This window comes from Rutidosis leptorrhynchoides, chromosome 8, assembly GCF_046630445.1.
Source record: "Rutidosis leptorrhynchoides isolate AG116_Rl617_1_P2 chromosome 8, CSIRO_AGI_Rlap_v1, whole genome shotgun sequence".
In the NCBI taxonomy this organism is placed as follows: domain Eukaryota; kingdom Viridiplantae; phylum Streptophyta; class Magnoliopsida; order Asterales; family Asteraceae; genus Rutidosis; species Rutidosis leptorrhynchoides.
The window spans coordinates 266,601,166-266,618,797 of record NC_092340.1 but is presented as its reverse complement, the minus strand read 5'-3'; the positions used below and the strand labels follow the sequence as shown (position 1 = coordinate 266,618,797).

At 31.8% G+C, this 17,632-nt stretch overlaps 1 protein-coding gene across 1 annotated transcript in view; it reads right to left on the bottom strand.

Moving 5' to 3' along the window:
• Positions 1 to 1,702: 1,702 nt before the first annotated feature.
• The window catches only part of LOC139864197 (GDSL esterase/lipase At1g28600-like), a 32,993-nt gene continuing 17,063 nt past the window's right edge, over positions 1,703 to 17,632 (bottom strand). The window contains exons 2-5 of the mRNA XM_071852782.1: positions 2,779 to 3,006; positions 2,490 to 2,638; positions 2,052 to 2,325; positions 1,703 to 1,968 (exon numbers count right to left, since the gene is read on the bottom strand). Of these exons, the coding sequence (XP_071708883.1) occupies positions 1,703 to 1,968; positions 2,052 to 2,325; positions 2,490 to 2,638; positions 2,779 to 3,006 (917 nt within the window). The remainder of the gene's footprint in view (positions 1,969 to 2,051; positions 2,326 to 2,489; positions 2,639 to 2,778; positions 3,007 to 17,632) is intronic.

The following is a 17,632-nucleotide window of genomic DNA, read 5'->3' as shown; positions in this document are numbered from 1 at the left end:
ATTCGAACATTATAACATTACACACGATGCATGTGTTATTTTAATAGTTGTTTACATCTAACATATATTATATTATTTTTTTGATAACATTACATACGATAAATGTTTAAAATTTAATGGTTATTCGTATTCAATTGTTTTATATTATTTCTTTTCTCGATAACATTACACCTAATTAACGTTATAAATTTCATTTTATGTTTTTTAATTTCATCGATTAGTCCATTTTTATAACATTATACGATAAATGTTTTAATTTTAATAATGAAATAATATAACATGCTTAGAATACAAATATTAATTCATTTTTAAGTTACTATTAATCGAACTGTATATTATTTAACACTCAAAAAAGTTTATGTTATTTATTATACATAATATGTTAATATTCATCATGGTTATTATTAAGATTCATCATGATTATTATTTTTAATACATAATAAATCTAAAGTTTATGTTATTGATGTTACTCTAATTTTTTTGTTTCCACTTCCATTAGACGATTCCATATATAAATCGATAACATTACACACCATGAATGTCTTATAACTAATAATAAGTTACGTTTGAACATATATTATTTTATGTTTCAATATAATTATACACGGTGAATGTTCTAAATTTCATTATAATTTTTAGTAAAACTTTTCATCGATTATTAATTTATTTATTTGAACATGTTCATTGATGAATTCATTTATTTGAGCATGTTCTTTTATATATTTCGATAACATTACACATGAGTAATGTCTTAAATTTCATTGTATTTTTTATATTCAAACGTTTATATTATTCATTTTTCAATAACATTACACGTAATTAACGTTATAAATTTCATTGTATTATTTTATATGAATTTCATCGATTAATCCATTTATTATAACATTACATACAATGAATGTCTTAAATTTAATAATGAAGTAATATAAAACACTTGAATGCAAATACTCCATCTGTCTCATTCCAATAGTCCACTTACTTTTTTCAAAGTCTTTTATATTAAACTTTGACTCAAAATATTTTTGTTTGGGTTATATATTATTCGATGAAATTTATATGAAAGAATTAATGTTCAAATGTGTTTTCATTGGTATAACTTTCATCAAATAATATATAACACAAATAAAGTTATTTTAGGTCAAAGTTGAGCAAAAAAAGACCTTAAAAGTCAAAATTAGACTATTGGATTTAAAACATTGATATTATGTGATAGAATTAAAGTTTATTAATATTAAGTGATAATATTCATTTTGATGAACATTAGTTAACATTTATCGAACGAATGTTAGTTATCACTCGATACAGTTTTTGTTATTTTTAATACATAATATATTAATATTTATCATGATTAATATTAATGTTATTTTTTATAACTTTAACGTTATTATTCGAGTCATTATTATTTGAAATTTCGATGAATTTTTGAATTTGTAACTCAAAATGAATAATATTACTCATGGTAAATGTTATGCTGTTGGGTGAGAATGCCATTGTATCAGAAAAAGTTGAATTATTTACAAGGGATTTAAAAATCTGGTTTCGTCACTACCCTTATAAGAAGTTATATGTAATATACATTGACGTTTACATTCATGTAGTATACGTGATTAGTAATTAAGAGTGTACACTATTTATCAAATATTTGAATCAATACTTTCTTGAGCGATACATAGATCAAGCTAATTACATTTGCATTGATATATTACATATAACTTGAAAATTCTGTTTTCACATGTGATGCTAATGTAGGGCACACGAAATTAAATGGGGGCGTAGTATATGATCCTTGAAATAAACTCTTGAAAATGATTTTGTATGCTGCTTCTGTTAAATGTACTCCATCCCAGTTAGCATATGTATTTGGTTGATCACATACGGTGGCGGTTCCATATCCACATTTCATCGATGAGTTGTAGTTATACGGTCCTCCACCACCACAACACGCCTTCAAAGCCCCATTTGTAAATCCTTCAAAAAAACATAAGGCCTTTTTAGTTTGCATTAAGAGATGGTAGTTCACTCATAATAGTAATTTTCAGTGTGTTAACTACCGAATTTTTCAGGAGACCGATAAAATTGCATTGCAGCGTTGAAGTAGTCAGCGTAGATGATGACAATATCAGGATGATGCTCTCGAATCTGATGTAGTTTTATTTGAAGGAGTTGGTTGTGATATTCGGCAAAATTATTTAACCGAATGAGGCATCCTGTTGTGGGGTCATGCTCATCCTTATCGAAATCACGCTTTGATAAATAAGTAGGAGAGCATCCAACCGGAAGGTTTCCTGGAACAACTAGCGTCTGAGCTCCCGTTGCAATTAAATCCTACATTGAAATTTAATATTAGTTATTATTATGTTACTAAGTATAATATAATTAAAGCAGAGTTATCCAATATATTATTGCAAAAAATGCTTAAGCATGGTGTGATACAAACTTAATTGGGTGGTAAAAGTTTTGTGTTATGATCGATTCGAGTGATGTCTTACATTGATTGTTGAAGCGATGATATCAATAACGAAAGGAACATATGATTCAATCTCAGCCATGGATTTTTCGTCGACTAAAGGAAAATTGTAATCGTTACCGCCAATCTCTCCCACAAGGATCAATGAACTTCCAATTACATTTTTACAATCTGCCATATATAATGTGTAGCAAGTCAATATCAATATTATGAATTATCAACAGCTGACAAAGTAGAATCAAATCACAATACAGATAGAGTTTATTTCACCACTTTTTACAGTATTTACAAGACATAAAGTTTGTAGTTACCAGAAGTATTACGGCACAAAGAAGGCAGTGACTGCTGAAACCATGCCAACTCAACTCCTAAAGATGCATTTGTTATAGGATTTTGAATCCCTTTTGCTTGAAGAAATGAAGTATTTAAAGCTGTAGCACCAGCCACAGCATAATTAACTCCTTGCCCCAATTCCACAAATCCATCAATCCCCTTGTGATTTGTAAATGGTGGTATGAATGGCAACCCAAGACTTTCCGCTACAAAAAAAACAATCAAACTATCGAATCACACATAAATTTTTATGAAGAGTATTAATGAACATAAAATAGTTGAAAAACACATATTATATAATTAAATATATAGTTTCGCGTTTATATGCGCATATTTATTTCCGAACATGCGAACAGTTTCATATAATTAACAATTTAACATGTAATTTGAGCTAATGAACATATGTTTGTTAATGATGTGTGCATTAATTAACATTTGCATGTAATTTGTTGCATTTAAACTCATAAAAACTATTAAATTATATAGTTCTCGCAGTTCTCACCTTCTTTTTAGTGGTTCTCGTTTGAACCTACCCATATGTATATATATATATATATATATGTATGTATATGTATATATATATATATATATATATATATATATATATATATATATATATATATATGTGTGTGTGTGTGTGTGTGTGTGTGTGTATGTAAGTGTACAATCAAATACTCTCACTATCAACTTTCCCAAATGAGTATTCTTTTGAAAAAACAAAATTAGAAAAACCAATAATCTGGCAGATTACATCCCAAAGTATCAGTTAAGCAATCAAGATTCTGGTATTAATTTGGATAAGGAGGAAAATGGAGGAGCTTGTTTCGGACAAGATCGATTGCAGCACTAGCTACATGTAATCTTTACAAACAAAATTTTCAGAGAATGGGAGATAACGGATCAAAAGTTAAAAACGTTGAAAGCTCATCTAAAGCGAAGAAAAGATGCAAAAACAAGTTATTATTGAAGGTCTGGAGTATGGAACTGAAACCCGCCGGTCGAACAAGGATCCGGCCATTTGAAGTATAAGAATAGAAGATGATGTAAACACAAACAAGAAAGTAAAAAACTAAAGGGGCAAAGTGCTTTACTCCAATAAAATAAAATACAATTAGAAAAGAAAGGGAGGGGTATGACGAGAGTTCATTCTCTCCAACAACAATTAGAGTTGCACATAGGAATGTAAAAGTAGAGGCCAAATAGTAGGATGAATGGTTTAATTTACAACTTCCGATCCAAATACAATTCATAGCAATTTAAGAAACAATGGTGTCCAAGGTATCAATTGTACTACTCTTAGTGAAATCCTTAAAAACATTCCTTACAATGTAGTTTATGTTAGGAATAAAGCACGTGAGCCCTAACAAGACTTGATAACCCTAGTTATCAAACCAACTGACAATAAACAGATTAAAGTGAAGAACACAAAGAAAATAGCAACACGAGAATATAACGAGGTTATATGTAATCACGAATGATTACTTTAATCCTCGACCACCAAAGAGAGTTCTTTTATTGATAATTTTCGTGGATACATGTATGTGTTACAATAAGATGCTTAAATAGGCAAAACAATACAAGGAAATAACTTTGGGAGCAAGAAAACGCGTTTTCTAGAAATTTCTCCCGTCAGGCCCTGACTCGCGATCGCGAGTCCCAAGCCTTCACAAGTTTTGCGATTGCAAAACTCAAAGCAATCTCTTGTCGTGAGTTTTGAACTCGCGATCTCGAACCCGTGCAGCTATTTTTCGTTTTCATGATTCCTTGTTTAACTCGATTTGCACTCCCAACAATCTCCCACTCGAAGAGACGTTAAAAAACACCCAACTTTAACCTAACATCGTCACAATCATCATCATCCCAAAGCAACTACCCGACACGCTAGTTATACCTCCTTTTGATACCGCCGAATTGGCACCCGAATTACGGCGCACTTCACCCGATAAACTGCGAGCAAGTGAAGTCTTTCGACATCAAAAAATACCCCTGAGCTATAATTCGATCATTTTGTTACTAGCTTGGGAAACAAGAACTTTTCTTTGGCTATGACACCTACCTCCTTAGTTTGGAGATAACGGGTCGTTTGAGTCCGACCCAACCCAATCAACCCCATCGCCCAAGTGATCCACCCGTACACAATATCATCCACCCAATTTAACTTTCCAATAAAGATTAAACCCGCCAGTAGAACGAACACATGGACATTACCGATTGAGACCTTGCACGAGAGCACTTTTGCACACTTAATCGTCCACTTTAACACCTTTTCTTTCACTATTGGAACACCGACCACATACCTGCGCACGTCTTTTGACAAACCCGATTTTCCATCCCGAGTGAACTCCCATTATACATATGTATCTTTAACAGTGACTCTTAAGAAAGTCTCTTGTTCATCTTCCTCGGTCGACCGCAACAAAGTTGCCATTGGAGAAGATCTTCCCGAAGTGACGAAAGCTCTAGTGTACCCAATTTGACATGAATTTCTACTACCTTTAACTTCCTTTGAGCTCCCACTCAAACAAGACCTCTCAACAATACCGGAAAGCATTAGCATGCTAGGACTTTTAACATCCACAAAATCACCTATCCATTCCTCCTTAGGGACTTCAACCATATACATGGTTCCATTTTTATACCCGCGAGTGACTACATAATCTCCCTTAAACACTACCCACTTTTGATTCCCAAATAGAACATGACAATTATCGTCTTCCAATTTTCCAACCGAGATCAACCGACTCTTGAGCTGTGGAACTAACCGCACATTCCTAAATATCCAAGCATAGTTCAAGTTTCTAACCGCGAGATCATCAATACTCGCAATATCAAGTGTACTCCCATTCGGAACTCGAACCCTACAGGAGTATTCCTTGAAGTTCACCATCTCGTTCATATATGGAGTAACATGATACGAGGCACCTGAATCTAAAACCCAAGACTCGTCAAGAACCTCTTCTTAGCACATCAACGCATCTTCGATCACCGTAGTCACCATGCTCCCGCTCGACTTAAGACTCAGGCACTTTGAATTATAGTGACCAACTTGTTGACAATTCCAACACACCACGTTCTTGCTCCTTGATGGACTTCTTGATCTAGCTCTTCCCCGACTAACACTTAGAACACCCGAACCCCCATTCGAATCTTTCCTACAAATACCTTCGCTTAGAATCAAATCTCGGCTTTGAATTATAGTGACCAACTTGTTGACAATTCCAACACACCACGTTCTTGCTCCTTGATGGACTTCTTGATCTAGCTCTTCCCCGACTAACACTTAGAACACCCGAACCCCCATTCGAATCTTTCCTACAAATACCTTCGCTTAGAATCAAATCTCGGATTCCTTCAAAAGTTAACTTAGTAGTTCCGGATGAACCACTAACCGCCGTAACCGTACCGGCCTAACTATCGGGTAATGAAGATATAAAAAACAACGCATCAAGATCATCATCGAATTTAATATTCATCGATTTCAACCGAGTTAAGATCAAATTAAATTCGTTAACATGATCTGCCACCGAGGAACCCTCCATCATCCTAGCATTCATTAATTGCCGAATCAAGAATACTTTGTTCAAAGCGGATAGCTTTTCATACATGTTGGATAACGCCGCAATCAATCCCGAAATTGTGATTTGACTCACAATGTTATAAGCAACGTTCTTGGCCAGAGAGAGTCAAACAACCCTTAGGGCTTGCCTATCCAACAACTCCCACTCGCCTTGAGCCATCTTTTCTGGTTTAACACCCTTTAACGGTTGGTAAAGCTTATTTTGATAGAGCACATCTTCAATTTGTATCTTCCAAAAGCTAAAATTATTCCCATTAAACTTATCAATCTTAACATCATTCTTTTCCGCCATTGTTCCCATAAAACCGAACTGAGGCTCTTGATACCACTTGTTAGGAATAAAGCACGTGAGCCCTAATAAAACTTGATAACCCTAGGTTATCAAACCCACTGACAAAAAATGGATTAAAGCGAAGAACACAAATAAAATAGAAAAAACGATAAAAACACGAGAATGTAACGAGGTTATATGAATCACGAATGATTACTTTAATCCTCGACCACCAACAAGAGTTCTTTTATTGATAATTTTTGTGGATACATGTATGGGTTACAATAGGATGCTTAAATAGCCAAACAATAAAAGAAAATAACTTTGGGAGCAAGAAAATGCATTTTCTATAAATTTCTCCTGTTAGGCCTTAACTCGCGATCGCGAGTCCTAAGCCTTCACAAGTTTCGCAATCGTGAAACTCAAAGAAATCTCCAGTCGCGAGTTTTGAACTCCCAATCTCGAACCTGTGCAGCTATTTTTTGTTTTCTTGATTCCTTGTTTAACTCGATTCGTACTCCCAACAGTTCAGGTGGGTTCTTTGGGAGATATGGGTATTGTTTTGATACGGCGGGATGATACCTTTACTCTAACCACTGGCAATGTATGTATTTTGTTATGACCATAGTTAACAAGGTGACTAACAAGATTGTTCGTAATTGTAATCGTGTACGCACCTCAAGATCATGAGAGTATATAATTTCAAGTTTGGTCCAAAGTTGCAAAGATGGCCTATTTATGTATCAGGAGATTTCAATTCAACCCATCACTTGGATGAAAGTTTGCGCGAGGTCCCTGATCCGTCTAATATCAGAACTAATGCTAATCTTATTGATCAAATTCTAAAAAATGATAAAAATTCACTTGGGATGGGTTCGGAAGGCAAAATGTCTCGTATTGATCGGTTATTGGTCAATGCCGAATGGATAAAACATAGCTGATAAATAGGTATTAGTGGCATGGGATAGAATGTTTTCTGATCTTTCTCATAACATTTGGGGTTGAGGTTACAGTTTTGGAGATCCAAACTGTGACGATCGCTCCAAATCCATATGGACGAACACGTCATTCATCGATTTCATTGCGAGGTATTTGACCTCTATATGATACGTTTTGTAAACATTGCATTCTTTTGAAAAGGCACACCATAAAAGAATATTTAAATCAAAGGTTTTCGACATCTGATGATTTCTACATATAGACAATCACCGTAAATAATAGTTTACAATAGTAATTCTGTTGACAATGTAGTCAAAATAAGATACATGGTGATGATTTGGTGAATGCAACGTTTCCTTGATAAATATGCCATGTAAGACTCCATGCACATAGCTTGTCTAACATATAAACAAACAGCGGAAGACTTCTAGGGAACCTGAGAATAAACATGCTAACAAGTGTCAACACAAAGGTTGGTGAGTTCATAGTTTTAGTGTTTCGCATAATCTGTATATAAAGGTGGATCACAAGATTTCAGTTGTTTCATCCAGAAACGTTTATCAAAATATTCTATAAGATTGAGCACCCTGGTAACTAAGCTTTAACATTTATCTAATAAGTACCCCTGTGTTTAACATGCAACCAACATGTACGATACACTCAAATAGCATACGTCTGTTTTATAGTTCAGGTTAGGGTTTCTATACCTGGAACAGACGGGGATGTCAAGCCCTATGGATCCATATACTACTACTCGCGCCCACCAGTTCTTATAACTGGCAGTTAACAGTTACCAAAGCTAAGGGATTTTCGGTTCAAACTCAGTGTAGAATTTAGTATGTACTTGTATCCATTGCGTTTAAAATAAAGTGCATGTATTCTCAGCCCAAAAATATATATTGCAAAAGCAATTAAAAAGGGATCAATGAAACTCACATTAGCAGTACATAAAGTCGTTCACCGAAATGTGACCGAAACTTGAAATACCAAATAACCGTAGATCTCAACCTAGAGAACATATGTTGGTCAATAATTGTTTATCAAGCTAGGTCAGGTCATAGTGTATCACAATCCTAATGCTCGAGATCAGCATACAAAAGTTATCCAAAGTCGTTTCAAAAAGTCATTCTGACTTAATACTATAGTTGAATGATCATGGCAATCGAAACATTTTAACATTTCACATAGTTTTCCAATTCTTGTAAAATTAGTTTATAGTTTTTATAAGGCTTTAAAACATGATAAAACAGTCAATTTTGACAATTGTTCAACAAAACGAGACGTGCCTTAAATAAGGATTCATTTACTCGGCTGGTAATATTTAAAAATCTATTTTATCAATCTCGTAAACAAGTTGTTTAAATCTTAATTGCAGATTCAAAAGCAATTTCAATTAACGTTGATCATAATTCAGTTGCCCATATCTTTTAATTCGTTCATCGAAATTTCGCGATTTCTAAATGAAAAGTTATTGATTTTTCGCCAGCTTTCCAAAAACATGCATATCATATACCTTTTATCAGTAATATATATATTAAATTCGTGATTCATCATAAACTGTTTAACGACAAAATTTAGCATACAAGTGTGACGACCCGGAAATTTCCGACTAAATTTAAACTTAATCTTTATATGATTTCGATACAATAAGCAAAGTATGTATTGTTGAGTCTCAAATTTTGAACTCTTTCATATATTCAATTGACCTTCGACCATTCTCGACGATTCACGAACAACAATTTGTAAATAAATATGGGTATATATATATATATATATATATATATATATATATATATATATATATATATATAAATAATAATTGAAAAAATAATTTGAAATATTATATGTTGTTGATAATAAGATTTACTCATGCAAAATAAAATAAAAATATAATATTATGATAATTATTAATTAAAACAGATCTATATATATATATATAAAGTATACTAAATATATATTTTGTAATTTCAAATCTAATTAGTAAACCACAGTAACACTCGATTTTCATTCGATAGATATAAAACCAGTTTAATGCGAACTCATATGATTTTTAAAATAAACGGTGATCCGAACATGAGTGTTATAAATTTTAGGCTTACTAAAAATGTATTTAGAAGCTAATTAAGAAATTTCAACACTTTTTATATTTTACCCAGAAATGAGAGGGACAGTTGATGTAATTTTTATTTAATAATTAATGGTCGAAATTTATACCAGAATGACAAAAATAAATAAATATAGTTAATTTAAAAATTTGGGATTTTTTTTGAAGACTTTTATCCGCCCCTGATTTTAAATAGTGGACGATATTCGGTCCGTAAATTACATAGTGAATGGCGGCTATACTGTATGGCACGTTCAATTAAAGTTTTATTGTATTATAATTATAGTAATTATATATGTATTATATAAAATTCTAATATATAAGGATACATATAGATAGATAGACTTTAAAGGAACCAGTAAACCATCATATTTCATTCCTTCAACCACCTTCTTTCTCTACTTCACAAATGAGAAACCAAACCTAAATGACATCCATTTTTTTTTGCTATTGTTTGGAGACCGAGAAGCACCACCATTCGCCACCCCTATTTTCATTGAACAACCACCACACGCAGCCTGTTCCTATCTTCTGTTGCGTTGTAAACCCAGAACCGAAGTAAACCACCTTCTCTTTCTCTCTCTCTCTCATCCTTTTTCCTCTCTCTCTCTCTCTTCGCGAATAATCACCAAACCACCATCATCATTTGCAGCTTACCCTTACTACTGCGGTCTTTAACAGCCATAAACAACTGTCACCACCACAACCATGTTGTTGATCGAGCAAGCCATTGCTATTTCTGTCTATGTCGCGAACCAAACCACACCCATTAATTTTCTAAACGGTTCCTGTTACAATCACTATGTTCCATTTTTTTTTCCACTGTTATGATCTCGATTATACTGCTGTATTTACGATGAAGGTGGATGATGATGATCATGTTTAAGTGAAGTGGCGAGGAAGATTGATTACGAAATGGGTGTTGTGTAGAAGAAGAAGAATGAACGGGAATAATGGATAAATCGATATAAGCTGTGATTTAAACAGAAATGTCTTCAGCAGAGCAATGGTTCAAGTTGCTGTGTTAGGCGAGATAGGCGAGAGGACCAGGGTTCAATTCCAGGATGTAACATTTTTTTTTTCTTTTAACAATAATTCTGATTTGGGCCGAAATATTTTGTTGTGGAACTTTCAATTTGGGCCGAATTATAGAGAACGGGTTATAAAGATTTGAGTGGGCTGTTAAAATAGAAAAACAGGGTTAGAGAAATGGGTTAGGGGTGGTTTCATGGAACGAGAGGTCTTGGGTTCGAGTCCGGTTTAAGGCGTTTTCTTTTTAAAAGAGTTTTTGAGGTAGTTTTCTATTTTAAAAATTATTATTATTATTATTATTATTATTATTATTATTATTATTATTATTATTATTAAGTGTTAATATTATTTTTATTTATTATAGTTATTATTGGTATTATAATTAATATTTGTTGGTATTAAGTATGATGAATCTTAGAATTTTTATTATTGTGAACATTATTATTAATTATTGTTATTATTAGTACTAATACATGAAATGAATATAACTTATGATTACAAGTAAAGTTACAAAAATGAATATTATCATTATTGTTGTAAGTTGAGTATTATTATTACTATCATATTACGATTTATTATTAACAGTAAATATTAGTATTATCATTATTATTATCATTATTATTATCATTATTATGTTATCAGATCATTACAAGTATTATTAATATTACTAAGCATCATTGTTAGAATTATCATTTAAACATTAATACTATTAAAATGATTACTAACATTATTATTAAAACTATTATTATTAAAATTACCATTATTATTAAAAATATTATTTTTATGAAAATTATCATTATATCTTATCAATATTATCCTTTCATCAAAATATATTATTATTATTATTATTATTATTATTATTATTATTATTATTAAACCCATATTTTCCAAAACTATAATTTTAACCAATAAACGATATATATAATATATATATATATATATATATATATATATATATATATATATATATATATATATATATATATATATATATATATATATATATATATATATATATATATTTAATACACATAACATAACAAAAGTAATATTTTTATTTAAACATATATAAAAAGAATATATGGAAAACGTATAGGCTATTAATATAAAAATAATATAATTAATAAATTTATATATATATATATATATATATATATATATATATATATATACATATATATATATATATATATATATATATATATATATATATATATATATATATATATATATATGTTGGTTCGATTTCAATTATGTATATTAATGAATATACAAATAATATAGGTTCGTGAATCCGAGGTCAACCCTACACTTGTTCAATGTCGTTATATGTATTTTTACTACAAAATACAGTATGGTGAGTTTCATTTGCTCCTTTTTTAAATGCTTTTGCAATATATATTTTTGGGACTGAGAATACATGCGCTGCTTTTATAAGTGTTTTACGAAATGGACACAAGTACTTGAAACTACATTCTATGGTTGAATTATCGAAATCGAATATGCCCCTTTTTATTAAGTCTGGTAATCTAAGAATTAGAGAACAGACACCCTAATTGACGCGAACTCTAAAGATAGATCTATCGGGCCCAACAAGCCCCATCCAAAGTACCGGATGCTTTAGTACTTCGAAGTTTATATCATGTCCGAAGGAGGATCCCGGAATGATGGGGATATTCTTATATGTATATTGTGAATGTCGGTTACCAGGTGTTCAATCCATATGAATGATATTTTGTCTCTATGCATGGGACGTATGTTTATGAGAAATGGAAATATGAAATCTTGTGGTCTATTAAAATTATGAAATGATTATTTATGTTAAACTAATGAACTCACCAACCTTTTGGTTGACACTTTAAAGCATGTTTATTCTCAGGTACGAAAGAAATCTTCCGCTGTGAATTTGCTCATATTAGAGATATTACTTGGAGTCATTCATAATATATTTCAAAAGATGTTGCATTCGAGTCATTGAGTTCATCAAGATTATTATTAATTCAATTATATTTGGATATATTATGAAATGGTATGCATGTCTGCCAACTGTCGATGTAAATAAAAGTTTGCTTTTAAAAACGAATGCAATGTTTGTAAAATGTATCATATAGAGGTCAAGTACCTCGCGATGTAATCAACTGTTGGGAATCGTTTATAATCGATATGGACTCCGTCCGGATGGATTAGGAACGGTCTTCACAGTTGGTATCAGAGCGGTGGTTGTAGCGAACCAGGTCTTGCATTAGTGTGTCTAACTGATAGTCGTTAGGATGCATTAGTGAGTCTGGACTTCGACCGTGTCTGCATGTCAAAAGTTTTGCTTATCATTTTTGTCGGAAATCATCTGCTTATCATCCTTAGGAAATTACCTGCTCATTATTCTTAGTCTAGACACATCTTATTGCATTGACTGCATGAAAAGTGTATAGACAAAATTCATATCTTAGCGTATCTGCTAATTCATATCTTAGCGTATCTGTTATTGTTATCTTTGCCTGACAGTTTCCGTAGATTCCTCCGTAACTTATGAGATTTTAGTATTATAAATGTATATGTAAATTATGTATTGCAGGATACTAATCTACATCCTATAATCTATTTCTTATCGAAAATCCTTCATCTGATCGTATGAGATGAATCCCTCAACTAGATCGAGTCCCTCGCATTCCGACAGCTATTCCGATAGTTATCACGACAGTTATTCAGAATGGATAGTCATATAAGCTCCGAAAGCAACGACACCAGAATGAATCAACCAATCATCCATCCCCAATTCATCTGATGGATTCATAGTCGACTTAATCAATGGAGACGCGCAGAAGGCGATCCCATCCACTAACCGAATTCACATTTTGGCGAAGAACCTGAAGCACTTACCGGCGAACCTGTTCGTAACACCATTTCACTCTCATTTCCCAAATATCTCGCCACGACTATATCATAACTCAGATTCTAAACCTTATTCATCCGCTCGTTCCGACCGACAATCATCCCGGGGGTAATCGAAGAAGTCAACGAGCTTCGCGCTCGAGTAATCAATTTGGAGAACATGGTGTAAAACTTACCAGCTTCAGCAACATCACCGGCATCAACAAAACCATCAGTAACAACACCAGTACCATCAACAATCCATGCCTCGACATCTCATTCTGTACCTCGAATATAATTATTGTTCTACGAATCGTTCTACATCATTTATCTTCGTCCGACATGGTGATTATGTAATCTCTAATATGTTAGAGATTATATATTCTTGTTCTAACGATAAATCAAATGAGTTTAATATCATATTGACTCATTAAATCCATGATTACATCTGAAGAAAATATATATGTATATATGTTTTCAAAAAGATTGTAATTAAAAATTCTTTTGTACAAACTGTTAATGGTGAAAATATTTTAACGGGTAGGTAATACCCGAGGAATATTTAAATTTCACATTAATAAGTTACACTGTATATTCTTCGAATCTGATTCAACAGTTATTCACTATCCTATTTACAACTACCAGGATACTTATCCGTTCACCAAAGAATAACTATTTTCATTCAAATTCAATTTCATATTTGGATTTTGACCTATCAGAATCCAACAAGTGGCATAATGAAGAAATAATGGACACAATAAAAATTGATTAGAAACAGACTAATTAACAATATTAAATTTTATTAAGAAACCACGCTAACAAAATCCTAGCTAACTGTTCCTAGCTAACTGTTAATTCCGTATTACATTTTATTTATCGCAATTTATTTATCGCAATTTATTTTATCGCAATTTATATTCTTGCAATTTTATTTATTGTCATTTAATTTCTGTTATTTACTTTACACACTTTATTTATCGTCATTTAATTTCTGTTATTTATTTTACGCACTTTAAATATCGGGACACGTATACAAGGTTTTGACATATCATATCGACACATCTATATATATTATTTGGAATTACCATAGACACTCTATATGCAGTAATGATCGAGTTCTCTATACAGGGTTGAGGTTGATTCTATAATAATATATATACTTTGAGTTGTGATCGAGTCTGAGACATGTACACGGGTCACGATACGTATTAATTAATTCAAATATTATATATTAAACTATATATGAATTATTGGACTATTATTAGTGGACTATCGACTGTGGACTAATAACATTGGACAATTAAAATGAATTAAAATATTGATTATAACATATGAAACTAAACAATTCTTCAAGTTTGCCACTTGATTTCATCTTAAACGCCATTTGTATCTTGACAATTCTAATCTGCGTTCAAACCTTTCATAATTCTTGAAAACACCTCAATCGAGAGGATGAACCAACAGCACCTCATTTACGGGGGAAAAGATTGATGCATATAGTTATGCACCTGAAAACACTCGGAACCTGAGTAAACGTTTAACACGTAGCTGTGCTAATTCCTTTAGCGTTATTATTACCGAAAATAACTTTGCATCTGCTGTTCGAGATAGCTAGTTTTGTCACAGCTCCAGCAAGACAACTTCAACTTTTCGTACGAAACAACCTTATTATAACGTTGATATATACGCGTGCTCTTTTATTGTTACCAGGGAACCTTTCATATTCCACCATATTACCATCAGCGTTTAATCATCTAAAAACACAATTTTCCTGAAACCATCTCGGATTAATAACCGATGATTCAGATATCATAGCATTAAATGCAGAGGAAACAGAAAATGGTAGATGGTCTAAATGTCCAAAAGTTTGATGATAAAGAATAATATGTTGGAAAAGCTCAGAAACATTGGAACTGGAAAACGGATAGAGTTAACCATGAAGGAGACCAAGGACAAATACAAGGACCATACCCTATATTCAAAGAATCCAAATAATTCTGGATCCGATGAAACCTTCAACGAATATCTTGCTCCGTACTCATGTTAAAATCTTGCGGAAAATCTTCCTCATCAACCATCGAACTTAGAAATTCCAAAATATCATCATCAATATCTTCGATATTTCTGAGGATATTTTCATAAATATTCTCGTCCGAAATTATATACCTCTTCGTGCTTCCTGTGTATCATTATATTGGAAACATTCAATAGAAAATCTAGTACCAAAAAGCGGATTATGCGAAACTATGAAGGAAGCCGTGGACAAATCACAAAGAATAAGTTTGACTTCAAATAATCCAAATGATTCTATTTCTGATGAAATTCTTAGCGAATACCTTGCTTCCGAATGTAAACCCTTACGGATAAATCTTCTTCATCATCCTTCGATATTAGAAATTCCAAGATATCATCATATCTTTCATTATAAATATCCTCCATATTTCTGAAGATATTTTCATAATTATTCTTATCTGAAATCATTAATCTCTTCGTGCTATCAGTGTTACATCATATAGAAACTGTTAGTTTCTATATTCTGTAAATTTCCGAGCTTAAAAATATGAATGTTATTGAAGTAATGTTGAGAACTGATGCATGAGTTAGTATAATATAATAACACTTGATCACCGTGATTATATTACAGTAAGTCATGCTGAGTTTCTAATGAAACGTGATGATTCACAGATAACGTCATCATGTGCCATGTTACACGATCATTCATTCTACTTCACCTCCGAACATACCAAGAAAATATATTCTTGATAGTTCTATTCTCAGTGATTCTGGTAATTTGACAAATCAAACCGTGCTATCACATTCCTTCCTGCTTAGAACATTATAATCATTCGAAACTCTATATCTACAAATTCTGGACTATTATTCGCTTGACTTGAAGTCGAGAAGAGAAAACAAAAGCATAGAACTTTGAAATATAAGGGAGAATATAAAGCCTGATAACAACACATAAATTACAAACCGTGCATATCAATGTTTATCGCAACATAAAGACACGGGAGAATTAAAAACATTATAATCCCAAGGGCGAAGTAGAAGAAGGCAGATTCCTTTGGAGGAAGTTGAAAAAGGAGAATGATTGTTGCGATAGTAAGAATGAGGACAAGGATCAGAACTGGACTAAGCATTTTCACAATCTTTTGGATGTATGAATTAAGAAAGAAAGTATAGGAATGGTGAGAATAATGGAACAAAAGAGTTTAATTTATAATGGAAAATATTAGACAGAGGATCCGAGGCAAATCACCGTATTTAACTATGGAGATCTTAATTTCCTTATTCGCCGAGGAATCAAATCTTTTAGATTTCAAAGATTTTTTTTAATTCTTTGGATTCCGGAATTCAAACCTCTACGACAAAAGTTAAGACGCACCTTACTTTCTAAATGCAACCCTGTTTACGTCAAAAGCTAAGGAAAATCTTATTTTCTTCAATTCACTCTTTGCGATAACTTCACTCGTATTCTTAGAATAATCGAATTATTTTATCATTATTATTCAATGATGATAAACCTCTAATTATCAACTCATATTGGTCATGAAAACATTTTTAATGTTAGCCATGACCACCTCACTCAAATTTCAGGACGAAATTTCTTTAACGGGTAGGTACTGTGACGACCCGGGAATTTCCGACTAAATTTAAACTTAATCTTTATATGATTTCGATACAATAAGCAAAGTATGTATTGTTGAGTCTCAAATTTTGAACTCTTTCATATATTCAATTGACCTTCGACCATTCTCGACGATTCACGAACAACAATTTGTAAATAAATATGGGTATATATATATATATAAATAATAATTGAAAAAATAATTTGAAATATTATATGTTGTTGATAATAAGATTTACTCATGCAAAATAAAATAAAAATATAATATTATGATAATTATTAATTAAAACAGATCTATATATATATATATATATATATATATATATATATATATATATATATATATATATATATATATATATATAAAGTATACTAAATATATATTTTGTAATTTCAAATCTAATTAGTAA